Source organism: Chlamydotis macqueenii, chromosome 2, assembly GCF_036417535.1.
Source record: "Chlamydotis macqueenii isolate bChlMac1 chromosome 2, bChlMac1.mat, whole genome shotgun sequence".
NCBI classification, from domain to species: Eukaryota; Metazoa; Chordata; class Aves; order Otidiformes; family Otididae; genus Chlamydotis; species Chlamydotis macqueenii.
In genome coordinates, this window is record NC_141557.1 from 33,596,829 (window position 1) to 33,624,764 (window position 27,936).

The 27,936-nt window shown below is 41.0% G+C and overlaps 1 protein-coding gene across 3 annotated transcripts in view; it reads right to left on the reverse strand.

Annotated features, from left to right (window-relative positions):
• RAPGEF5 (Rap guanine nucleotide exchange factor 5) overlaps positions 1-27,936 on the reverse strand; it is a 161,585-nt gene that overhangs the window by 71,179 nt on the left and 62,470 nt on the right. For 2 of the 3 annotated variants that reach the window (XM_086742514.1, XM_086742513.1), the window contains exon 9: positions 24,561-24,686. The exons of the other annotated variant lie outside the window; for it this stretch is intronic. In XM_086742514.1, the coding sequence (XP_086598640.1) occupies positions 24,561-24,686 (126 nt within the window). The remainder of the gene's footprint in view (positions 1-24,560; positions 24,687-27,936) is intronic. 3 annotated transcript variants of the gene reach the window in all.

Sequence of the window (27,936 nt, forward strand, 5' to 3'; positions counted from 1 at the left end):
CAAAGCACAAAGACAAATCCTATGTGTTTTCCCAATTTTTACACATTCTGATTTCACTACAGATATTACTCTAAAATGACATCAAGGCACACTTCATTTATCAAAATCTTGAATGGTCTGTGAAGTAATTAATTCTTGCTGGAAGAAAACCAGGCTGCTCTCAGCATGCTCCATCTAAATCCAGCGGCAGATGAGGAGGAGGATGCAAGCGGCCCCCAAGTGCCAGCAGCGTGTACTGAACAGCGAGGCGGCACCCTAGCTGAGTCCCTAAAAGTCACCAGACTGACTCAAGAGACATTCTCACCATACCACCAATTAACAACGAAGCCTCCCCACACTTTTGCAGACCCTTATGCAGCCTCTTCTTAAGCAGCCTCCACCAAGCACGGAGGAGCACAGCGGGCCAGCATTACCATCTCTCTTGTTTTAAGATCGGGCAGATGAATTGGGGCAGAGGCTACCTCAGGGTCGTGCTGCAGATCAACAGCAGAATTACAGTTCAAACTTGTGAAACTACACTGGCACCTTGGCTTTGAGCCCCTCATGCTGCCTACTTGATGTTTACTTCCCTTCAGTGCAGAGGGTGGGAAATGACTCCCAGCAGCCTGGGTGAGAATATGTTTGGACCTGTGCGTTCGCAGAGGTGGGACAGGAGGGCATAGAGCACCAGAGGTGCCGCAAGGGTCAATCGCTGGCTCACTTCGCATGTGGTCTTGAGCAAGTCACTTGTGCAGACTCTCCCTGTCTCAGTTGTGCCTTCAAAAGAATAATTTGCATCCTGCTTGGATGCTGGCATCAATCCCTGGTGCACATCGCCCATCAGTAGCAAATTTAGGTAGCGTCCATGAAGCTCTGTGTGTGTCAACCATTATATCTCACATTTATTACAGCTTTTAGTTAATCATCTGTTGATAGCTTAACACAGCCCTATCAACCTCTACGTCACTTCCCAGCAGGAGTTTCAAGTAAACAGTGAGGCCCTCTGGACCTGGCGGATCTTCCAACCAATATGATGGCAAATTTTCCACTCCTCTCATCCATCTTCCTAATACTGAGATAAGCCATTTATCTCCTGGGTAATATATTTTAACAGCAGACAAGTGCTACCTTTATTTTCAGCATGAAAGGACCCCTGGGGTGGTATAAATATTTATATGCTTACAGGAATGAAACAGCTGGAAGTCCTTGCTTAGCGGCCCTTAACTTGCGCAGGTTATGCTTTGCGTGAGCAGGAATACGACCCTCTGGATTACCGCTGGGGCAGGAGAAAGCAAAGGCACGTACGGTAAAGTTGAAAGCAGCCACGGTGTGCTGGCTTCCTTAGGGAAGGCATTAGGCTTCCGAGTTATTTGCAATTGACAGGGAAGAATCCACTTTCTGGCCAAAGCAACCAGTAACTTCATTATCTGTCAGGAACATTTCCATGTCCCTTGAATTCCTGGGTTTGGCCTTTTAATTAATTAAAAGAGGAACTAACACCCAGAATGTGCTGCCTCCCCTCTTCCTACGAGAAATATCCACTGTTAGAAATAGCACTGAAAAGCTGCTCTACTTTCTACCAGCAAAAATCAGTATGCTCTGCAATGGACACAGTACATTCGGAAGCCTGCTTCACTGAAAAGAAATTGCATTTTCACATCATTCCTCCATGGGACAGGACAACTGTGCAAAGATTTATTTCTTTACCTTACCCACTACTGAAGTGCCTCTTAGGCTGAAACACCCCTAACTAGCAATGCAAAATCCGCACTTCCCAATGACAGAATTTTTCTTCAATATCTCTCCATTTGCTTTTTTTTTTTAAAAAAAAAAAAAGAGACTAGACTCAGAGCTACCCCAGCAAACCCCAGATCCAGACAGACTCCCACATTGTTGGTTCCAATGGGTAAAGAAGTAATACAGCAATTAAGAGATAACCTGACTAAAGTTAATGGAGCATGGAAAATCCAGTCTGCAGACAGATTTTCCGGCTGCCAAACAACCAAGCAAAGGCAGAGTGAATCTTCTTTGGGCAACACACAAGAAAGCAAACTTTACACAAGCTATCTGCTTCAAAATCACATTAAATAACAAATAAATTGCCTCCTCTAGGAGTTATGGAGGGCAGGAACATTTTGTTTCCATAGCATAATTTGGTAAAACTGACTTAACGCAATCAGATAACACTGATCACTTCTGCCTCTGTGTCTTTTGATGCTGGTGCCAGGGCATGCCCTTGAGAGGTACAGGAAAAGGCATACATGAAGAATTCCCAGGGCTGTTCATGTTCTGAAGAGGAGACTGTCCTCCTGTAATGAATCCATGGAGCTTCCCTGCTCATACACAAATATTTCCATGTAAGAGGTGTGAAATATGAGAGTGGAGGCTGGAAGGGGACTCAGAAGCACAAGTGTAAACAGGCTTCCTGCAGTGCAGGGAAGGTGCTCAAACAGGGGACAGAGCAGGATAAAAGCCATGAAATAACAAGATCCTAATTTCAGAAGACTGATTGTTTTCCTGGGCAGGTATCTTTTTGCTTGGATGTTATAATCAAACCCTGGCACATTACCTATGCAAAAGAAGAACTACAGAAACACGATAAAGACAGAAAGGTCAAGTCTGAAAACTGAGAAACACTGTCTGGCTTTCTCTAATTTAGCATCTTTGAATAAGACTTTAAAAAAAACCAAACCCTATGTCCTGCTCCTTCGCTATGGCTCTGCCTTGTTCATCATCTATTGAGTACTTGCTGTGGGACTGGGCCAAAGCTGAGACAAAACATCCGTATCTGTTGGGACACCCTGCTTTACCCACTGCAAAGGCTGGCAGCGCCTGCCTCTGCAGTGTGACACTGAGGTCCTACAGCTGCTGTAGCTCAGAGCTCCGTCCAGGCCCATGACAACCTACAAGCAGATCCTGGCTGTAACAGCCGAGAGCTGGAGTTGTAAAGAAAACCCCTCACAGCTCAGGGTGAAGTATGCTCAGAGCTTACCAAGCCTTCAAATATGAACCTGCAAAGCTCTAAAAACTCTTTAGAGAGCATGTACCAACTGCATTTTTTTGGCCTCTAACTTGGCCCAGATTGGGTGGATATTTATGAAGATGGCAAAAACCCAAAGACTCTTCCCCAAAGGCATTTCAGATCCCACTTCAGAAGTATAAGGGCATAACATCTTTTCAGAGAACTACTGCCAGAATTTTTTTTTTTAACACAGCAAAACAGTATTTACCCCTAACCTTACCCTTAGCACCTTCTGAACCATGTTGGCTCCATTTTTCATTAAAAAATTTAAAAGGCTGACACCTTTCAGAATAAGCAGATAAGATGCAGCAACTCTTAGAAACAACTGAAAATGAAGTCTTACTATGTGAGGCATTTGCCAATGCTAGTAGCAGACAATGAGATGAGTCCTAGCTATAAAATACAAAAATATTATATTACAAACATCAAAGAAGGTTAAAAAGAAATCTTAAACCATTCTATTAACAGCTTCTCCTGTAAGAGACACTCTTTCAGACAGTGTCTATCAAAGAGTAAAGATGATTGCCTGCTTCTGTATGTTTCTCCCTGGATTCAGTTACTGTGAAGAAGAATTAGATTTAAAGTCACCAAAGTACAAATAGATGTACAAAAATGACCCTATTCTTTACAGGCCAGTCCTCTTTATTTGACGAGAAAATGGAAATGAACACATCACAATTAAAATGGAGATGGACGACAATATCTCTGATCTCTGTGGATAATCCATCTCAGAATACGTTGCTGTATTTCAGTTTCAAGATAGACCAAAATCTGCATTAATAGGCTTGATTCACTTTCAACTACAGCAGGAGAAAAGCATTTCAAAGTCACCAGCACAGCTCATCCAAGCTGTATAAGGAGGAGACTGGTATTTCTTCTGCCGCACTTAACTCTCTCTTTATTCTAGGAAGATGAAAATAAAAAATAGCTACCACTATTCTACCTCTATTTAAAATATCACAGCATGAAATATTTTCAATGGGACTGCCTATTTTGTAGTCAGTTGCATGATCACCACTTTTTCCAAATTTCAAGGGAAAAATTACCTTACAAGACTGCAGGAACATCAACGGCAGCTTTTCATATAGCAATTCTTCAGAATAAAAAAAATTCTTATATAAGGCTGTGTGTTATTTTATTTCACTATAAAATACAGCTCATAGCATGCCCATATTACATTTTATTGTTTTTCTCATCTCAATAAGTTTTCTCCAGTTCTTCTTTGTACTCTAATATTTTTGTTTCCCTCTGCAGTTGTTAAATTTACTTTCATAAACATGCTGTAATTCATAGTATAACAGGAGAAACAGAAAGCCACTAATGACATTAAAATGCCTTACGCAGTGATCTTGTTTTGGCTCTCAGCAACTTTTGACCAGTCTATAAAACCATAAAATGCTTTAAATTATTCAACCACCGCCTGCCCCAGCAAAGAGCATCCAGGGATCAGACCAAAACTTCCCAGTGGTCTCACACTGAGCTATCTGTCTGAGAGATGCACAACAAAGAGACAACATTCAGCTCAACGCAACCTCCTCTGAATTCATCAGCTTCACAAATGGTGCTAAAATGAGCACGAGCAACATCACGGGAAAAAAATCAAAATCCTTTGTTGCCGGAGCCAATTTTGAATATCACATCCGATAATGCACAGAACAAGCTCTTTTTGAAAAACTGTTGGTGCTGTCATCTGCATACCGAGTATCTGCGGCAAAGGCAACGTTAATAACAAGTTACCCTTGTAAAGGGGTCAAAAGGACAGTGCTGGTAAGACAGAGATGACAGACAACAGGCATCAGGGAAAAGATTAATATCCATACACAGTCATACATCAAGGAACTCAATTTTTGCCTGTAATCCCAAAACTGCTGAGAGTAGGATTATTTCTGCTTTCCCTATTACTAAGAAGAACGAAGCCGCTCATGGGAATAAGGCACTGCTAAACGTGAGTCCTTATGTGAGCAGAATGGCTGCAGTTGGGTCTGAGAGCAAAAAAAAACCACTCAGCTGCATGATGATCCCAAGCAGTGGTCCCACCGCAAGCAAGGTTGGGCCACTTAAAAAACATGAAAAAAAATCTGTGTAGTTCCAAGAAAGACAAAAGGAGCAAGAGAAGAGGAGCTCACATGGCATTTCATAGGAGGTTAGTAGCAAGAAATGCCCTAAATTGACACCAAATTGTCCTTACACCTGCCTGGCCCCCAGTTACCTCCAAATATCATCATTTAAGGTGAGGGCACTTTTACAGATCAGGCTTTAATGGAAGGACACAATATGTCTAACACAGGGAAAAGGGCGCACTTTCTGAAATAACATGAAAAAACCCATTACTGGTGTCACAACCACCGAAGTAATGATATCATAACCTTAACACTCTGCAAGTCTATCGGATAATGAAAAATGTCTTTTTAAGACAACTGAAGGCTATGCATTTCAGTTTTCCCTTTTTTTTGGAGCACATGCCCTTCACAGCTATTAGATAAGTTTGACAGCCTGACAGAGAGCTCCACCTTGGCAAGGACAACCTAGGAAACCTTCTCTCTGTAACCGTACAAAAGTAGAGAGGAAAAAAAAAGGAGGAGGGAGCGGGGAGAGAGAGACAAAAGACGTGAGGACAGTATCAATATTGTTACCGTTCTCTCACAGCTGGCAGGGCAGCGCTTACTTCAAAAATACCAGGATATGGAAGAATTGCAGGCCTAGAGCATGTATATTTGTAGAAAAAACTGCATCACATCAGGGCAAATTAATGTGACTGTAGAATGAAAGGGATAGGTGCCAACCATCCCTTCCAGTGGGCTTGCAGTCAATGTGGTATGGTGTGGAGCGAGTTGGAAATTTTCCAAAACAACTTTTTTTTTCTACTGAAAAAATGTGGATTCACGACAACTGAAACAGTGCCAGAACATGTCAGTTTGAACAGAAAGCAGCCTGCCGGGCTCCCCGCACCACCTCTACAAATTGCCCAGCCCAGGCTCGCAGGGCTTCTGTGTCCCCTGCCCTCCAGGAGGTCATGGGGCCTGAGGCTACAGCCTGGAGGTCCAGGTCCTAAGGTTTCCAGAGTAAGTGGCAGGAAAATTATATCTACGCTTCTTCTCTAAGAGAATTTTGTAATTGTATTATTTTCATTTTTTCCCCCTAAGAATGTAAAGTTTCTTACAGGAGAAAATTCAAGCACCAGACATGTCTCCCTTGCATATGTAGATGAAGCAACAGTTCAATCCCTCAGCTACCTAAGAGCATCTTCCAGTGATGCCAGTGGCAGTGGATCAAACCCTAGCTGCAGGGACAAGCATGAGGGAAGTGACACAAAAACTGCAGGATTTATGTCTTGGCAAGGAAGGGGGGAGGACTGCCGAGGATTCAAGGAGGACTGCAGACTTAACCCAGATAACCCAGGGCTGATAACACATACTACCATTGCCATACGCCTCAGGGAAAGAAGAACAGAAGACGATTGACTAGATATACAGAAGTTACATTTGAGAATAATCTTAACATCAGAAGGGTGAAATTCAAGAAATTACTGGGATATGAGGGGAACTAGATATTAACTTGATTAACATCCAACAGGGCTGGAACTTGGCTTGTATGGCAGCCCCGATACAGCTTTCCAACAAGACTGAAAACTGCAGAAGATCGCTCACTAACATGAGTTGATTTAATTTATTAGCATAAACTAATATTCACCCTGGTAAGAACACATGTACAAAAGCCTTACAACCTTTATAATGGATGTAGCGATAAATAAGGTCTCCTGAAGGAATGGAAGAGGGATAGCAGTAAATACATGACGCTGTCAGTCTTACATTGCTCTAATTACCAGTGTTGGGCACATACAACTTCTCAGTCAAACAGACAAGACTGATGATCCCTTTCTTTGCTTTTCACTCCAATTCATATTTGGTGTGAAGTTAAATGTTATTTTTAAAAACTGACTTATCCACTTACTGTCTGCCAGAGAAACCTTCGTCTCTTGCCTTATGTCCATTGCACCTCTCAATGCTGACAGTGCCATTACTCCATTTTTTAATAAGATATAAAATTAAATATATACACTATCCATATTATAAGCCAGAATTCCAAACTAGGAAGACAAAAACTTGTCTGTTAAACTGAGATGCTGCTGACGACATTTATCGCTCTAAGGCATATATCTTTTTGTGGAAGCACTATGCTCACAGAAGGACATGGCTCATTTCTCACGACAGAGTACTCAGCATAGGCCAGGAGCTGGTTCTGGCCTCACAAAAGCCTGAAGGTAAACTCTAAAACTGAGAATACTATATAAAGCTCGATCTCATTCTCAGGAACTCCAGTACAAAACTCTCTCAAATGCACTGACATTTAACATGGGCTTCTAATAGCAAGTGTGAAAAACCGTCACGTAAAAGAGTAAAAAAAGATCCAAAGCTAATGTTTAAAATAAAATCAATGTATTTAACTTCTAGTTCAGCAGTAGAAGTCCCAAAGTAGAGTTTAAATCCTGAGTTCTGGTGGTTGTTTTCAACTAAGTTAGATACAATGCTGTGATTTCTTTTGAAAAAAGTGTGAATCACTTTGACTATAATATTCTTGGGTTCAGACGATGGTTTTAACTCCCTCCAAATAGCCTGAAATGGCCAGCCTTTTTACTAATGCTTTCTAATGTTTCTTTTCTTGCTAATTAATTCATGCATCTAAATCACTCAAAAATAGATAAGCCACTAATAACTCGCAGACTTGATAATGTATCCTAAGTAGACAGCAATGCATAGAGCATGCAATAAGACTGACAAAAAAAAAGAAAGGAAAAAGGAGTTAGAAGGAAAAATAAAGCTCACATCTTCCATTTAATAGCAGATTTGATTCTGCATTTATTTTGTAGAATAAAATGCTCACTGACATGAACAAATAGTCCACTATAGAAATGAGAAAAATGGCACTGCTTCTATATGGCATGTTTTTTTCTAACATTACACACACAGGAGCAAATTAAAGGCTCATTTTTTTTTTTTTTCTTCTTGCTTTGGTACCGGGTTTGTTGTCCACATTTAGCAAAAGTTAAAAAGAAAAGAATAAGAGGAGTGGGAAAGAGTGGATTAACAATTAACCAGCCGTTGTCAGCAATAATTCATTCAAAAGTGGAAGTTGAAACACAAGAAATAAAGACATTTTATTCCAAGATTATGACAAATAAAAGTAGAAAAGTGCTTTTTTTGCATGCCTATGTAAAGAATAGTACTATAAAATGATAAATGTAATTACATTTCCATGTATTGAAGAAAATAAAATTGTCACAAACAACAAAAATTGCAGAAAAATATACAATGCCAGTCACCACATTATGAAGTAACATTTTACATTTCTCTCATTTTGTGATTTTAAGTAACTGCATATTAAGTTTATTTTATCTTGTTCCAGATGGAACCATGTACCTGTTTCTTAAATAACTATATGCCCTAAAAATTTATTTTGGTATGAATGTTGGGAGTTTCCTTTCTGCTTTCTTTAGATAATACAATCATGCCCAAATTTAGGAGGGAGGTAAGTTAGTTATACCAAGGGTAATCTCAACATTTATTCAAGTTATGGAATGAAAAATGCATCGCTACCATGGCAACTGGTAAACCACATGGTATCTGCAATGAGATGTAAGGCATCTTGAGCAAATACTCATCTGTGCGCTTGTGTGGCCTCCTCCGCACAGAATGGTTCCTTTGTGGAGGAACATGCGCAGAAGTGTGGCACAGTCCAGATTTCACTGTCTCTTCTGCAAAAACTTGATAGAAGTAATCCAAAATGTTATTTTTGTGGGGGGTGATTTAACCAAATGTATCATTAGAATAGGAAGAAATACTGAAAAAAAAAGACCAAACATTGAATGTTTTGCTAGGAATCGCCTCAATCAAGACCGTGAAACCTTAAAAATGACAGTGTACCACTCAAATCCACTTTGCACCCTGGCATCGGAAGACCATTCACAACAGCATGAGGAAAAAAACTCCTCCTGACAGCATGAAGAGCTGCCAGACGTGCAGCAGCACATCGCACTGGGGCAGCTGGAGCGGTTTCCGCCTCCAGCCATCTACCCCACCCTTCTCATGGATGTTGCCGCCCCCAAAACAAGGACATCTGATCTCCCCTTGAATCAGCCCTGAACCAGGCTGCTGCATGTCTTGCCTGGCTCTGATATTATCACAGCAGCCAACGTACAACCTCTCCCGGAGAAGGCCTCCCCTCCTCCCTGTTCTTAATGAGACAACTCTCTAGAACAACTCTCTCTGGCTCTACTGCCAGTCCCATCCGTAAAGCACCAAATATCCATCAGTCGCTGGGCTTTGACTGTACTTCCCTGCTGCCCTTTTCTAGCTCTTCCTCTTCAGCCCATTCTCTTCCTCACACCACACCCCATTACCATCAGACAGCATACTACAGACTACTCGGACATTGCCAACACCTATGATGTCACCCAAGAAATATCAAAACTTCCATGTATTTCCAATCCTGACCTTCCTTCCCCCATTTTTGGCTTCAATTCCTTCCTGACTTTCATAGCTTTATACAAGTTATATAGCTTTCTACAGGTATATACACGTTTGTGTATAACCTTGAGATCACATCTAACCAACCTCTTCCTCCTTACTCAGGAAGTTATTTTTATGATGTCATATGTCTCAGTTCTTCCAGTAATGACTTCTTAAACCCGTTTACTTTGTCATTGCTGGGCTCTTCCTTCCCACCCGGTTGGTCATTTGCTATTTGACCTGAACTTTGACAGGCAAGGAGATGCTGTGGGTGAAGAAGAGACACGCTCTGGAATTCATCAGCTGTCACAGAGCATTTGAGTAAAGGAAAGATAAAATGAGATGTGTGAACAAATGACCAGGTCTTAACTCCCTAATAGAACCCTGTGGAGAGGGTTACAATACCCAAGTACTCCAGGGAAATAACTAATGATCCTTTCTTCAGTTCAGTCATGTTTCAAGAAGCAATTGCCTGAGTTACTAAGTGCTCGAGACTGCCTCAGTAATTGCAATGATTTATTTTATGCATCATCATAACTACAGCACTAGGTCAGGAGGACTTGTGCCTTATGGACACCTTGAATTTTAACACAGGCTTTGGAGGATTAGGAGACTGCAATCAAAAACAGAGAGACTACAGTGATTTGATGGAGGGGGAAAAAAAAGGCAAAGTCTTTAAAATCCTAGGTATCTAAAACATTAAGTTTCTGATAGATTTTTAATAAAATAATCTATATTCTCAGGTGATCCTAAAGAGAAGTTGCCTATATTTTCCTCTGCTCCCTTAAAATGCAAGTGATCACAATCTAATGTTCCTGAAGATCTCTGTTAGGATTTTTTTTTCCCAGTGTAAGTAACAAATGTGCAGTTTACAGTGTAACTACTCACACAGCAAAGACAAAAAAAAAAACCCTGTTGTCTCTGTCTTATACCTCTATCTATTCCAGAGGAAACTCTCCCTGGGGAAAGCGTGTTTCTTCATCTACCCTTAGTCTGTACTGGTGCAGTGGCTGCTTGTTAACAACCAACGAAGACGGGACAAGACCTTAGCTCATAAGCATTTACTTGACACAAGAAGTATAATCTTTACAAACAGCTACTCACCTGACCTGCCAAAACAATGCTGTGCCAAAGGATATTTTGTGAGGACACACATCCACAATGCAGGAGGATATGTTTGCACAGCAACAAAAGGGCTTGATTAGCAGCTTCTTGGGCATCCTCATCCTCCTGACGTTACTTAAACCCCGTTCCCCAGTCACCTTTCCTTTTAGCTACGAGAGGTCTCACTGCCACAGAAGGACATTTTCAGGATAATGATAATTTAAAGTGCTGTCATCACCAGAACGTTCAGGCTATTTGAAGATCTTGAAGATAATTCCACTCTACCTCAATAAACTTCAAACTCTTCCCCCATGATAACTGAAGTAAAGACATTGCTAACCTTCAGCGCTGTTTTTCCAATTACTGTGTTTCAAGGTTAGCAATGAGGAAAATACCAAACTAACCCAGTTTTCAAGGTCAAAATAAAAAAACGCAGCAATGATAGTCCACAGTAACTTTCATTTATTTGGTATTCAGGATGCATTCTTTGTGAATATCAAATCACAATATCATTGCCAATTCATCAGATTTTAAGCTTCAGCCTATTAAAAATTAGAGTATGATAAAATAAAATGCAGGGGTTTATTTGATCTGATTAAGATGTTTCTGTATAGCATGATCTAAGCCTCTAATTATCTACATATCTATATTATCTCAATTGTTATTTCAATATAAGCAAATTCATAACAATGCATTTTAATGGAAAATATTCATATACTACAAAGTGGTAAAGCAACAGAAGTCAAAAAGCTGAATGTCAAGATGCTAAAAATGAAAATGTTTCTCTACACTGTGTGTGCCAGGAAAGCAAGAGCTCACACGACATTTGGCAGTGATTTCCCATGATGAAGCAACTCTTCAGGGCTTTCATTTTCATAAAAGCCCTAGTCTATTTAAAGCTAGCTCCTAGCTCCTTGCCCTTAACAATGCAATACAGATAAAGTTCATTAAATATATTGTCTAAGGTAGGAAAGCGAAGAAGTTTTGCTGTAGCAAGCACTTAATGTGTGCATGGCAAATGAGAAGGAAAAAAAAAGTAAAAAGGATTGGAACAAATTATTTATTATAAGAGCAAAAGTGATATGGGCATATTGATACTACATGTTGTGCTGCACTAGCAAAATTGCCCAAATGATGAATCCCCAGAACGGGAAGTATTATTAGATCTTGATCAATAGGAATTTTTTCAAGCAGGCTGGGCACTCAGCCGTTTGAGACAGATCTTTTCCATGCACGAGAGCACTGGAATACTGGAAACAGTAACATTAATGAATTGCAAGGAAAACTGCAAATGCCTATGATTTTATAGTTAATTTTCACATTATAATGGTCAAGCAACTTTCACAGCTTGTTGATATTTCTGCTGGAATGCTAAACCTTTATTTCTTCTTACAGCAGGTAAGACATGAATTTCTACCATAATTAAAGGAGTAAATTGCCTTTTTTTTTTACTGTTTCTGTTCTTAGGGGATCCTTAATACATATTGAACATCATACCAATTAAAAACTAATAGCATTTTAAAACAACAGTTATATGCATGATTTACTGTGTAGCTTTTGTCTAATACAAATATTTACTGTTTACATGTCACTGCAATGAAAACAGTATGTGTCAATTGATTAACCAGTAAATATTAGACAGAATTTAAGTGCATTGCTGCAGCAGCTGAAAAGGAAAATGGTGTAGTGGAACTGCAGGCTTTTTGCCTACATAGTACAAAACTAAGTTTTGCACCAGGGAAGAGATAGTCATATCTGTATGTATTCATATGTGTGTGTCTGTGTGACAGCTGAAAGTGGGAGAGTGAGAACAGACAAATTACAGGGAGCATACGGCCACCCAGTGCAGGAACAGAGCAATTCTGTTCTACGGATGACTGCCGCTCCCACACAAATTAGCAGAGATACCCACAGCTCTGTTGTAAAATTGGAACATGTTCCTTCAGTTCCTGCGTAGGTTCCTACAAGCAAATGTCTAACATGAAATAAGAGAGGCAGATTTTTAGGGGTTTCCTGAAAAGAAGGCTATAGCTGCTAATCTGAAAAAAAAAAATATTAATAAAAGCCACCTGTAAGAAAATACCTGATTTGAGGGTCCCACATTAAACATCTGTCACCTGTAGCAATCTGTTCAGATTTTATAAAGGGAAGCTGCTTCAACCTATCTATAGCATCCTTCAGCCAGCCAGTGCACCCTAACTACTTAAACACTGCATCAGTGTGGGAGAGCATCCTGAGACTCCAAGTCCACTATGCTCCTGAAAGCAGGGAAACGTCATTTTCATGTACAAATGAGAATCTGAGACACAGAGACATTCGGTCATTAGCCCAAGGTGTGGGAGGAAGCCTGTGCAGGATGGGGAGATCCCAACACCCCATCTGACACCCCAACTCCCCCACCCATCCTTCCTCTTCAGGGAGACAGCTACAGTAACGTGTACCTACAAAGAGTTATCTGCAAGATAACTCACTGAAGAGACAGCCTGCATCTAGCACTTTTTCCATCAGCAGGCACTGGATGGAGAGCAGGGAAAAGGTGACATTCACAGCCCTGATGTCCCCGAAGTAGGGGCACAGAAGGGTCTCAGATGTGATGCCTGAGATTCAGGTTTTGAGCTGAAGAATTGAAAAGGACATTGAAACTTTTCAGAAACTGCTAGATGAAAACCTGATGCAATCTGAAAAGAGGAGGAGGAGAGGAGTGTCAGAATAGATGGGTCACCAGGAGAAAGCAGCTTCTTTATGTTACCAACTGAGATTGTGTGTAAATGACTGGTTATTTCTACAACATGAAAAAAGGTTGCATAAGTAGTCCTTGTAAGCAGTCAGCTTTGCTTTTAGCAAGGTCTGCAGTCTGTTTAATGAATAAATATGTAGAGTACATATACACATAGGCATGTGTCTCTAGAGAAGGAGAACTGGGGGACCAGAAGCATCCCAAGTTCCTTGCTGGAGAAAGATTGTGCCATATCCTTGGTGAAATCCTGAGAAAGGCCCCAGATGCAGGATACCATCACCTGCAATGTGCAGGATTTGATGGATTCCCAGTTGGGCACTGGGTAATGCTCAAACTCCTCTGGAAAATCTTGTGATGCCAATGATAAAGCAGGCAGGACAATCCTCCACTCAGGCTTAATTTACTTCTGCCTCTGCATGGAATAGGAGTAAAGTAAAACTAACTGCAAAGGGAGTTTTGTTTAGAAGTCACATGCTTCTTTTACATCTAGGAAACCAAGAAGAAATCAATATAGCCCAATGTTTAGCTCGCTATAGGTACTGTGTATGGACAGATTATTAGACAAATTGAATCCCTCTGTTGATTCCACTGAAAAGATTCAGGTTTCACACATGAGGAGACAAAGCCAGAGTGTCAGCACACTTTCCAGTCATGTATCATCCAGCAAGGAAATCCAGGCCTGAACGTGTCTGGTTTTTAGCTTGAAACCTGAGCAACCAAGCTTTGCATGTGAGAACTGAAATTCTGGCCTCTTCACTCCAGCCAGCTCTGATTACTGTCTTCTCCCCTGACCCTGACCACATCAATTCTCTATTAACCTGCCAAATATGGCCAAACAAAAGAAGTGATGCGTATTTGCGTTCTGAGCTTGACACCTACTCTACCAAAAGAGCAGGTTCTCCTTTGTTCCTCCCAGCACTGGGCTAGGTAGAAACACTGCTGCTGCTGATAGAGCACTGACAGGTCTACTCTCCTCACTGCCTAGAGAAAATGGAGACGAATTAAGGGATGGTGCTCTCAGTCCAGCCACTCCAGGTGAATCAGCAGTGTCAGTCAGGCTGGCAGGGGACAGAGCTGATGCACAGCACAGCCAACGAGGGATGTCAGCTGTGTCCCTTTCCCTTGATCAAACAAGGCTGTGTAGTTCAGCATCACCCCCTGTTCAGGGCTTACTCTAGTTCAGAGCTTGGAAATCCATCTAAGGTTTGATCTCCAGCAAGCTGTTAAAGGAAATACCAGCTGCTATTCACAGTCTTCCTGAGTTAGGTCATTCTATTATTTTCCAAGTGACCAAATGAGGCTAAAGTACTTTTTTCCTGCAACCACACATCAGAGCCTTCCCCACTCAGATGCGCACATTCTAGCCACCAACACAAAAACCTGGATACTGCCTGCCACACGGTATCAGAAAATATATTCAAGGAAGGCCGCAAGGTCATTGCTAATTTCAAACCCTGTTTCATGTTTCCACATGAAACATCTAATTAAAACTTTTCACTGGATAGTTAAAATGAAATCCATGCATATGCACTTGAGACCTCATTTTCACACGCTGTGAATTAGAATATAGGAGGTGCTGCACACAGCAGTAGGAACGCTAATCGAGGAAGGAGAAGGGAATATCTGCTTTGATTTAGAGGAAGACAGTCAGCAAAAATACCACTAATCGCCTGGGTTTTCATTCCTTTGCTCTTTGAGCTGCCACATAGAACTAGGAAAAATGAATGCAAGTGGTGTATTAACTGCTACCAAATCAGCATTCTCCACAGGTGACCGTGTGTCAAGCACATCTTGCAAAATGCCATCACCTTCCGAGGCTACAGCGTCAGGGAAACATTAGACCCTAAGAGCTATATCCTGCTCTCACCAAAAAAAATAACTATTAACATCAGCAGGAGCTGAATTAAGCTTTAAAATGCAGGCACGGTGAATGACAGAATGGCCACAGCAAAAGGAAAAGGTTTGGCGTTTTTAGGGATGTCTCATAATTAAAATAAATAAACCCTTGGAAAAAAAGCCTGAAAAAAAAAATACAAGGTTAAGGTGTCCTTCCTTTCTTGCTGTGGAGGAGGCTTCCGCAATGGAGGCAGAGGTAGATACTTTACAGCTTCCCCTTTTCCAAAAAGCCCTCAGTGCAGATAGCCTGACCCTGGTATAGGGGAGGCAGCTGAATGTAAGGGCTGAGTTTTCACACTAGCATGCTCCCTGTGGTCTCCAGAGCCTGCCTGCAGGAACAAGGCTAACAAATGCTGGTGGCATTTATTCCAGTGAGGTCCTGGCACAGGCTGTCAGACCTCTGAAGAAAGCTAGGTTGCCCTGGCAGCTGGGGAGAGCTGTGGTGCCAGCCCAGCAGCACCTGATATCAAAGGAGGCCTCATGGACCCCAAAACAGCCTGCCACTGGAACCACACTGACCTTAGCATAGAGCGCAGATGTTACGACAAAATATACTCTGTCTACTCCAAACAGGAGCAAAGCTTGGCATGTAGAAACATATTCACCTGTTTAATGACACCTGCATTGCTATCTCTAATCTCCACTTCCATGAAACTAAAGATTCTTTTTGAACTTATTTGGGAGAATAGGAGAAAAAAAAAGAAAACAAATAAACAAAAAAAAAAGAGACCTGAAGCACTGAATCCTTTTTACATGACTCTGATTGCTGAGCAGGCTCCCAAATCTCAGACAACTTCCAAAAAGGATGATGTGGTGGACCGCCATCAGCTTCTGGCTCATCAACAAAGTTTTCCTGTTATCTTGGCTGTTTCTTCTCAGCCAGGTCCACGCTGTAAGCCAAAGCCAGATGCCCTCGATTGGTTTCAATTCCAAGAGAAAAGTCATTGTATTCATTGAATACAATGAATGACTTAAGATTTGTGCCACTGAAAGGTGAAGGACAGAATCACTTCTGAATTTCAAAAACTGTTTGGAGTTCCTGACTTAAGTTTGCATGGTACATGTTCAAGGCATTATCAACTTTTCTTTTTAATCTCCCTGAATTTAGATAACAAAATCCCTAACTTGACAGAGAGATCCAGGCACATTTGTTATTCAGAGTTGCCAGGACAAATGTAGAAGTAACTAAATAGAAGTAGATGGCAGGATTTGTGCACTGTATTAGCAGTATAACTGGGAGTTTATCAATGTCATAAATCAGAAAAATGGAGAAAAGAACATTCAGAGCGCCATCAGCTGTATTGATCATACAAAGAGAGGGACAGGACAGTAAATTTAAAACTGAAAAACATTAGAGCAGGTGCTTTGAATTCATAAGCTGTTAATTTCTACTTTTCTAAAGGAAGAAAACGATAGATTGATTCTATGTCCTTTGGACATTTTAGGAACATAAGCAGGTAAGTGATTCAGAATCTGGAGAGAAACACAGAAGCAGAAGATAGTGACAACCTGCAGGTGAAAGCTTTATGAGAGTTTCTCTGCTTTTTCACATTGAAATATGAAGCAGAAGGCAGAACCATGGAACCATGTTTTCAATGTTGGTGCTACCAGGAACTCTGTAGTGCCACTGCCCGTGAAAAACAGCAGTCCTGTCCTCTCCCTGCTCCTGGATGCTGACCTCAACTCATCATTCACTCCCTTCTTCGTGCATGTAAGCCTTCATGAAGCCACATGGTGAAACACAGGATCTAAAATTATGCCAAACAGAAAAACGCAAGGACATTTAATTTGACCCAGCTCAGTTTCTTGATTTGGTAAGTCACCAGGCTTTGGGAATAAAGGACGAAGGCTGTGTTTCACCATCAGCGGCTCAATAGCTCCTGCCAGCAAGGGTCATCCCTGACACCACGTCTTGTTCTCACCCCACACCCATATCCGCATACCACGAGAGAAACTGATCCAGTTGGAAAATAACTCCACAAGAAAGGTGTATTTCTTTTACTTTTCAGCTAGATTATTCCCCATGTGTCTTCACAAAGCACCATAACACGGGGCAGCCCAGGGATGGGAACAAGCAGTCGGGGCAGGGATGCTGCTGGCAGCACAGCCATGGAAGCGATGCCGAAGGACCCAGCGACCGTGAAGAGACTGCAACTGCTTGTCCTTGCCTCAGCTATGCTAAGGTTTTTCAAAAATATCCCCCTGGCTCTCAGCAGTTTAAAGTCCAATCCAATTCCAGCTTGCTGGGATCCTCAAATCACCTCTCAAGGATCTCAAAGCAATTCATCAACATTCATTAACCATTGCAGGTTTTACAGCACCTCTTCAAGGTCCTACCTGTTTAACACCCCATTTTATATTTGGGTAAACAAAGGTGCAGAGAAGTGATGTGAATTGAAAAAGGTTAAATAACCAATGGAGTAAAAAATAAAAATTCAATGTTCTGGCTCCCAGGTTTTAGCCTGCTAAATACTATGTGCCCTTTTTACCTCTTTCAGCCCCCTAGCTAAGGTATTGTCCCATACAAGAATGAGTCACCGTTCCACACCAAAGAAAGCCCAGCATACAGAATGTGTTTGTGGAATTTCCTTCCATACAAAGTAGTTTAATGTTACAGAATAAATCAAAGAGGAGCAAATTAGGCTTTCTTTTCTTTCAAACACTAGGCTGAGAGCATCTGGAGGAAAAAAAGCATTATGGGAATATGTAACTTGACTCAAAGCAAAACAGTGAGCTTCCCACTCGACATGTTCCTATACTGTGCTCACAACACGTCACGTGAGCACAAGCATCACTCCTCTCAAGCACTTTATTTTTATACAAAGAAGGACTGTATCATCTCACCACTATTTTGTACTCCTGGCAAGAGAACATTCTCCGCCAAAACTCTGGCCACATTAAATAGATTCAAAAAAGGAACAGTAACTCCTCTTAAAAGTTTATAGCAAACAAAAATACTTTTCTTATTATTTTAACAAAGTGTTGCAAGAGACTGAAACAAAGCTTTTTGTAGCAGCCATACGATCCCAGTCCTAGATGTGAGGAGGAGGATCCTTATCTCTGGCAAATTTTTCAAAAAGATGCCTATGCTTGTTTTGCACTGAAAAAAAAAAAAAAAAGAAAAATAGAATGCTATGATCTGCAGAAGTCTTTTCTCAGAAGATAAAGAGGTTGGCTTATGAAGAACAGGTAATCACCTGGGGCTATGCATTCATTCCAGCAGATGAAAGATCGACTGTCTGGAATAGGACACTCTCCAGAACATGACAGGACTAGATTCAAGTCCCTGTTCCTCCTGAATCAGACCAGAGACTTGAACTTCAGGTTACCTCCACAGCAAGCATATACCTACCTCTTAATTACTTACTCTTGCTCAACACAGAGCCATAAACTGACAACTTCATTGACAGACTAATTTTTTTCTTGGCTTGTTGAAGTTTTGTTGAAGACTAAGTCAAAATTGCAAACTGTTGTCTTACCCTGGTACAGCGTGCTCAGCTAATGTTGGCAGATCTAAGACGTATGGTGGGAAACAGGAAACCCCTGTGCTGGAGTGCTAAATCCATTCTGTTTCAATGACTTCAGACACCTATACCACTTCATAACTATTCAAGCCATGAAAGCTTCTGCAAAAAAACTTTTACTGTGCTATAGTTGTTATGTCCACTTGATCCACAGTTCTCCAAGAGATGCAGAAGAGCTGCCAAAAGCCAAAAGCAGTAAATCTGCACTCAAGCTACCCGATAGATCTGTCCCAGTCAGAGCAGATACAACAAAAGCAGCGATGTTTGGTTTTTTTTTTAAAGTACTGCACAGATTTTAGTCACTGCATTCAGATGTTATTCAATGTCATCGTTTTAAAGAATATTTTTCCACTGGAGCCCTGATTACTGACAATCAATTAAACAGCTCATCAGCACAAGGCCACAACTTTGTCAAGCTACAAAAACTGCAGCTCTGGACATGTCCTGACGTTCATTCTTGTCTCCTTGCAGGCGTCCAGCTGGACAGGTGGGTGCACCCTAAAATAACCTTGATGTGTCATGGCTGGAATTTCCTCAACAAATTCCTTGGTCCTGAGTAATCTTTACAACCCCAGGCTCTAAATCGTTAATCTTTCTTTGTAAGCCTTTTAACAGCTTCAGCCCAGCCACTAACCTGCTTCAATGAGCAAATCATCTGTCTTCTTAATGAGACCACTGATTACAAAAGTTAGTACCCGGTAAATTAACAAAACTGTTCTTCAGATCTGTTGTCTTTCTGAAAACATACCTGCTCCCCTATAATACATCTCTTTCATCTTGAACTGGCTAAACCACAGGATCAATACATTCAAGCTGTATGTACTTATATACTTTTAAACAATACATAACTCTAATTAATATTTACATTAACCTGTAAAGGGATTACAAGGTGCATTTAGGAAACCTTTGCCTTCCTGCTAATGCATGGAAGTACTGGAAAAGCCCCAGCGTAGAATATAATTTATATAGTTGAATAAATAAATTAATATTCTTTAGTTCTCTAATGAACACATTAGAGAATCTTAAATTTCCTTTGAACATTAGCATCAATTTGTAGAAAGTTTATTCAGTTTTTCTGACTACGAAAATGGCACTAAGGAATATTTTCCCCATGTTGCTGAGGTCAAAAGTACTTTTATGATTTTGCTAAGACAATGGCACTACAAACCATTTGTAATTTTCTTAATTAGTGCAACGTATCATTGAAATAACTGGAAACACTGTACAAACAGTATCACATCTATTACAAAAGCATTATTTAATTGAGTTGTAGTTGCTTAAAAGGACTTCCAAAAAATACGGTTTAGTGCAACTATGCCTCAAATGCATCTCAAATGTGTGCTTGAGCAAAAAAAGCTATGACAAATTACTTCACATTGCTTTACATATAGAGCTTGCTTCCTCTATTATAATTAATGCTAACAGTAAGCAAACCTCAAAAAAGGCACATTTTATAGCTGAATATTTCCACACAGATGTTTCATATATTTTCTGTAAAAACAATTGTTTTAAGGGAGTGAAATATTTAAATAACATAAAAATACAAATGTCCAGTTTTACATTTCCCTGGGCTTATGATTGCGATTTGCAGATAATGATAAAATTAGAACTGCAAGCTTGTATAGTTATTTTTACTCTAGTCCACTCTGGATATTAAAATAATTTCTGTGCATTTTAGACAACCATTTCATTTTATTTACTAATCAACACATTGAATCTCATTGTAGGAATGCAACAGCACAGAGAAGAAGCTTAGCTACCTATTTAGAAGCTTATTTACTACTATTTACTTTCTACTCATTAGCAAAACTGAAGTTTTAGGAAACCTAACACATATGGTAGGTTCAGTGCCTTAATTAAGAACGTTATTCTAACACATTATCAAGTGGGAATGGGGAAAAAAAAAATCACCATAATTTAGTTTTTGGTTTCCTCTACAAGTCTGTGAGCACTGTTACAGTTAGAGCACTTTGCAAACGTTATATTCACCAGAGAGGAAGCTGGCACTGAACACCAGTTCCAATACACCAGTCTAACTTGGTCACAGCAAGCTTGCAGTGGCAAAAACAAATAAGCAGCTCACATATAACAGAGTTTGAGCACAAAACTTTTTAAATTATAGGATTGTTTTTCAGAACACTTTTTTATCCAGACCATACATCTAAAAAGAAATGATAGCATACCAGAAACCTGAAACAAAAGCAGTATGGACTTTCTGACTTATGTACTTAAAATATGTACAAAATCATCATATATATACATCCCCATTTTACACACTCCAGAACACATCCAAACTGAAGGAGTTCCTTCTCTCTCTCAGCATAGTTCCAAACCAAGCTTTCCTCCAGTGAGCCACCCAGCTGTCATATATTTTCCCTTTTCTAGACCATCTGCTTTTTCTGAGAAAAAATAATTATATTTCATTTCCTTTTGAATCAGTGACACACACCAATCCATGCTTCACCTGCCCATTATGAGCCACAGACCTCCAACATCACACCTAGAAGAATACCTTTAGGTAATTTATCTGCCTGATAACATCTGGAATACCACATTCTTGTGTATCCACATGTCATCCACCTTCCCTACATGAGTGACTAAATTCTGTCCTCAAACTCAGATGAATTTTTATTATCATTATTTATTTGAGTGATAGGAGGGCTCACCAGTCCTCCTCAAAGCCTAGCTTCTCATCACAGTCCACACTTCATTTACTGTACAGGAAAAAAGTTACTGGGGTCACTGGATACCAGATTCTTCAGTTAGGCTGAGAGGCAAGGATAAGAATCAGCAAAGCCCAATCATGCTACGTTTGTGCTTGCTGTTGATGCTGGAAAACCTTGTGAGGTTGTACAAATCTGAAGAGACCTGCTTTAGAAACACAGTGGGTAGCACCAGAGGAGCCCCAACTCCATTTCCCGTTAACTGTGTGGGACACAGTATACATAAAGAGAAATTATGCACATGCACAATTCTAACTCTGCATTCAATTTGGGGGTTTTTTTTCGCACATTCCTAGAGGAGAACAAACTAGAACTCAGCTTTGGGCAAAAATTCCTCCTTGCCCATTTTGGAAAGAGCAGCTTTACTTCCAGCCGGGTTACAAAGCCCCCAGTCCCGAAGAGCCGCACTGCCCCGGACTGACCAAGACACACAGCCCTGCAAACCTGCTTGTCTGCTGCTTTCCTGCTTCAAGATGGGCTGCCAGGCAGCCAGCCCAGCTGGCCAGCTGGGAGAGGAGCCTGGCAGGGTGTTCAAGCGTCTCATTTACAGACTGAACATCATCCCTTTGAGGAAGGCAGATCATCCGTGAATGCACAGTTTGAGCTCCCCAGGAGGGAAAGCTGGTGAAAGCTTTAGCGCAGGGACACTTGCTGAGAAATGAGGGTCCTGTGGAGAACGCACAGAGCCGCTCCATTTCACTGCCTACATCGAGTGCCCATTACCCTGTGTTTCTAAGAAAGTAATGTAAGAGTAAGCTATGCTTTAAAAAAATAAATAAATAAAGATGGGGCACACTACACATAATTTTGTAAGGACACCGCACCCTGAACAGGTTGTTCCACTAACATTTACAGTGAGCACAAGGGACGGGGCAGTAAGCCGATGAATCTGCCATCACTTCTTACAGCAGTAGGATGAGACGGGAAGGTCTGAAAGCCCACATCAGAGTGGTATTCGCTACAGTCCAGCCTGCTGCTTTTCTCCTTGGAGAAGAGAGGGAACAGCTGCCCGGAGCAGCAAACTCTGCCCATCCAGCCAAATCCTGCCACCTGCACATGTGCCGGAGCAGCTACCAGACCACAAGGGAGGAAGGGAGGGAGAGGAAGGGATGGAAGCTCACAGCTTCCTGAACGCATGCAACCCACCGCCCCCACCACAGCAAAGCATGGGGTTTTTTTTCCACTGAATGTAAATTACCCGAGTCAGCTAAACTGAGAACCCTATGACCTTGTCCATGTTCAGTAATGCTGCCTTGGTGACTGTTCCTAATGAAACCAATAGACTGGTTGGGGGCTTAGCAAACACAAAAAGAGAGACTTCAAGGCTCTCTCACCTCTGGGCACAGGCTGCCTGGACTATAGGGAAGAGCCCCGTCACCCCCACCCTACAATAACAAGCAAAATGCAGAACGGGGAGGGGGAAGCACGCCATCATTTGTTATTGCCAGCACGAGCTGTAAGATATTCCCCACCCAGAAATAAAAGGCGCATGAGGAATGACCTGGGCTTCTGCAGCCTCTCAGGCGACATTTCTCTTTCCTGTCACATCCTAGGTCTAAAGGCACATCCCTGCCCAAGAGCAGTAACTGCTACGTTACACCGCTCGCTATGGATATGAGCAGCTTGCTCTAGCTCCTGCTGAACTGAACTCACTCATCTCCTAAATAGCAGCAATCGCTAAGTACCATACATTTCAAAGGAGAAGAAAAGCTGAGCACTTCTTTCCTTTCCATTTTTGGAACTGTACTGTAGTCCGTGCATCTACAGAGCTGCAGCTGACACCACAGCACCCTTTGCAATGACCAGAGTAAGCAACAAAAAAAAAATCCACTGAATTTTTTGAGTATCAATCCCGACATTCCCCTCTCCCCTATGTCCACAGCATCTGTAATCTCGCTTCCAAATCCTGAAACACAATTAGAAGCCTCCCCTGGCTTAAAATCTTCTTTACTTAAGCATCTAAACTTTTAATTGTGCCTTGCTGATACAGTTTAAAGATAAATGGAAATTCTGCCAGATGTCCATGGCTAGCGGATCTGCTGAGGAACAATTCAATCCAGGGACCTGAGCCTAGCTAATTACCCCGCTCCCTCCTGCACAGCTACCGATACAATTACATATTTAACTACACCAGACTAGACCTTATACGCTGCCGAACAGAACAGCATGAAGCTCTGAAATAAGATTTCATCTTCCTCTTTTCCTTTGTGAAGCCTTACTTGAGTAGGAATGAGCTTGCCGATGAGCTGAAAAGTATTGCTTTTCTAAAGCACACGCCTTTTTTCTACTGTCCAGTGAGCAGAAAATGGAATAAATTACATATACATTATAGCAAGACACAGGAGGACTAGGTGGGATTTTTGTTGTTTCTTGCAGTTATTATCCTGGGCACCCTTAGATGAATATGCAATCAGAATAGAAATCTTTACCAGGAGAACAAAATTAGGATATATTGTGCTATAAGCAGAGCAGTCAAGTTTTAGTGCATTTTCAATCCAGTTATTAACATCTGAATAAGAATTTCCAGAAGCATTAAATAGAATGCTGCTTTCTTCAGTGTCACTTTTGGTTGAAAATACATTTTTTTTTTAAAGAAACTGCTGAATTCCCTATCCAGACCATTTTCTTAAATTCACATTTAAGAGCTCCAGCCAATACTTGCATTTAAATATACCAGCAGTAAAGTAATTTTAAGACAAATTAAAGTAAGTACTTGAAGCACTCAAATACCTTATACATTATTTAAATACACCCTAAAAACCAAATATTTCATAATCACTAACAACAGTTTGGTAGAAAGCATCCTGAAATCATCTGCTATTTCCTATGTGTATAAGATATTAACAACAGTAACTGTCAGTTAATGGCAACATAATAATGTAAGTGTGTTGACAATTATTGAACTGAACGCACTTCAGAAAAACATAAATGCCAGAGGAGAGCAGCTACAGCTCCATGACTAATGTGTGCCCTGGATTCTGACCATCAGCTTTGCTATTTCAGCTTTGTGACCTAAATCTCCCTCCCCTACCAGAAAGAGCCAAAAAACCCAAACAAGACATATCTTACTTGTTCTGCTTTCTCCGGTGGTTTTCTATCCGCCTGCAAAAACTGGCAGTTTTCTCTCGCCAGCTTCTGGACCAGCTCAATCCGTCCGATGTCATCTCTTCCCTGAAGCTTGCACAAAACCCCTGCCTTAAGGGTGGGAGAAAGAGCAAACAGATACTTAAATCCACAATCCCAGGACATGACACCGCCACGAATTTCAACCTTAAAAGAACCGCATCTGTTTGCTCATAGTTGCGGTACTTCGGTGCCACTGGCTGAACACAAACAAGCCGCTGCTTCCTGGGAAACAACTGGAGAGGAGCTGAGGCACATCCGAATCTCCAAATGTATCTACTTTAGAGGAACGAAGGCAGGGCTAACTAAATGAACCGCTCCTCTGAGTGTGACTATCAGATACGCTGTGTTTTATTTGTTCCTGTCAGCCTGTTTCCTGTTACATAAGAGAACAAGAGCAAGAGGTTAAAAACTCATGGGAAAGTTAGGCGGGAACAGCCCTGGAAAAAGAATGAAGCGCAACACAAGGCACTCCTAAAAATAACAGGCGACAACTCCCTCTGCTCCCACTCCAACCATTTTTCACGTATGCAAACCTCAAGAGTTAAAAGGCAGTTGCGCCGCTTTTATTTATTCTGTAAATAACAAACCAGTATCTCCTGACTCTGTTTAGGGATTTGCTTTAAAAACTATGTTAGAACTTTTTTTTTGGCTAATATTCTGCCAGTTATTCAAGCTATACTGATAGTGTTTCATCAAAATATTCAGTACTGGGGTTTTTTTAAATAGAAATGCCATATATATATATATATATAAATATATATAAAGATTAATTCATGCTTGCACACAAGCATACCAGACCCATCACAAAGTTAGATGATGAGGGCTAAATTGCTTCCTGCAAAGTCAGTGGCTAGTATCACTGTCCATGATTTAGTGAGGGATATAGCCTCTGCATGACTGAGACCTGGCGCCATGATACCACAAAACTTTTATTAGCCCAGATGTTTCCTGATGAGACCAGCACTGGGAGGGCCAGGCATGTGGCATGGCTATGGTATTGCTATGTCACTTTAAGTGCAATCTGCAAATAAACCTTTTGCCCCACTTCCTCCACCCTTTTCTTTCTACTATTCATTCTGAGTTTAACTGAACCGGTATCTACTCAAAAATTCACAAAACATCTTGTGAATCAGGACCAAAAGCCCTGACTGCTAACCTACAGTGCCAGGCAAGCTCCAATCATTTGGCCTTGGGAAACTCCCACGCTTGGCACCCGAAGGTGTGAGAGAGCCCACCCAAACCATCCTACAGTCCGCTGCTTTCTCCAAGAAAGAGTGAAATGTGGGTTATGGTGCCTTCAGCTGAGGAGGAAAACAAATCAACTTTCTGAATAAGGGTTTTAACACCAACAGAAAAAAATAGGTTCCACAACCGAGTCCAAAGAGTCATGCTTACTGAATTATTTGAAAGAAATTTTGACATGCCTACATTCCTCCAGTCTGGATGAAGTCATGTCCTCAAAAGCCTGCATCAGGAACTTATTGTCTAGAGAAGGAAAGAATCTCAGACACAGCTGGTGCTTTGCATGTCCTGTGCTTAGTCCCCAGCCTCCTGAGGAACCCAGCTTTCCCACATAAGGAACCTATGCACTGGTTTGAAGGTCAGAAAACCACCAAGAAAATAAGGAATTGTAGCACCTAACCTGAAAGTCCTCGCATTTGCTATGAGATTAGCTCCTTATCTTCTAAATGGAGGACTTGGATTTATAAACCAGTACTGACACAGTTATCACCTGCCGATCAGGAGTGAGACTGATTTTATCAGATGTGGAAGAATATACTGAACTAGTTGTCCAGACTCATTTAATCAATAGAGAAAAAGAGACACTTAAGAAAAGAACAATTTTTAACTCTACAGTAGACATTTAAAAATGGTCAGATGAGTTGTTTCCTAAAATTCTCCTTCTTCTCCAGTAATCTACGCAGGGAACCTAGGCAATGATCACAGACTTGACTGAGGTCTTATGTCTGCACTTCACAGTATTTTGGTGGCTTAGGGACATCAACAGCCAAACCTCCTTATTTTATGGCTTCAGGATGCTTCTAGCAGAGAGTAGAACATCTGTGCACTGGGATCCCCCCAGGCTTGTAGGCTGAGGACAACTCAAAGTGTTACAGCCTATGTAGCTTTGGGACTACAAAAATTTACAGTTCCAGTCTCTGGATCTGGGATCTTAGTACCATGATGTTGCGCCCAGGCAAGTCAGATCATGACCTTTGAGTGGCATAGATGGTTACAAGTCCCTGTACTTCAAATGTCAGATGGACATCGACAGAAATGCAGTGTTCACTCTGCTGAACAACTATTGATCTTCAGTGTATGCAGCAAAGCCCAATGTTTAAAACCACTTATGTTAAGATGAGGAAGGGCAACTTCAGTTTTGGGGTAAAAGTTGCCTTCAGTGTGTTCAAGAGGAAGAAACAGTCCGAAGAAAGACAACTTTTTGAACAAAAAAAAAGAGCAAAGCCTTGCTCTCTTTCACCCCTTGCCCTCTGCCTGTGTTCAGGCAGAGCATACTATTGCTTTCTGCATGGATGAGCACCCCAGGGAAGAAGTAACTCTAGATACAAGCCCATTAGCCCTGCCACGAATATGGTTGGTATTCAAATTGGCAATTTCATTAAAGAATCATATTGTCCTGTTTCAAATAACCACTAGGAAGAAATCTTACGTTTTAACATGTCCCTCTTCCCCCAACTATTCTTTAATTTAAAGAAATGCAGAGAACCTGAAAGATATTTTTATTTTATTTGGTTTCTAGAGGATAAAAGGTCAATTAAAAAAATTCTGGGAGGGCTAAGGTACTATTAAGTTAGTTGTACATGCTTGGCTCTGGAAGTGAAGAAGGCACTTGAAATACAAAGGGCTAAACATGTTTTTTCATAATTAAGAAGAAAAATATGAATCACTCACTTTTAATTCTGATTTCCTCAGTTATGCTGACTTTCCACTATAAATCTTTCTGCTAAATACTTATAAGAAAGCATCCAGGTCAGCTAATTAATTAACTGATGACAGCTTCTAAAAGCTGGTTGGGAAGATGTTGACAGAGTCTTCTATTACTGGTCCTTTTCACTTGTCAATATAAACTTAATTTTCAAGCAATACCGTTGAAGCTGTTAGACGAAAGGGTAAAGGCAAGTTGCCCGACTTGCAAAGCACAATTTCGATTTGTATTTTGTGTGGGCACACACCCTCCAAAATCCTGCATGCCCAGATGTTGGTGCTTAGTCCTCTAATTCACGTACACCAGCAGAGATACAAGTACTATGTGAAGGTAAAAAATCACAAAGTTGCGTATTTTAACTGCTTTAATTTA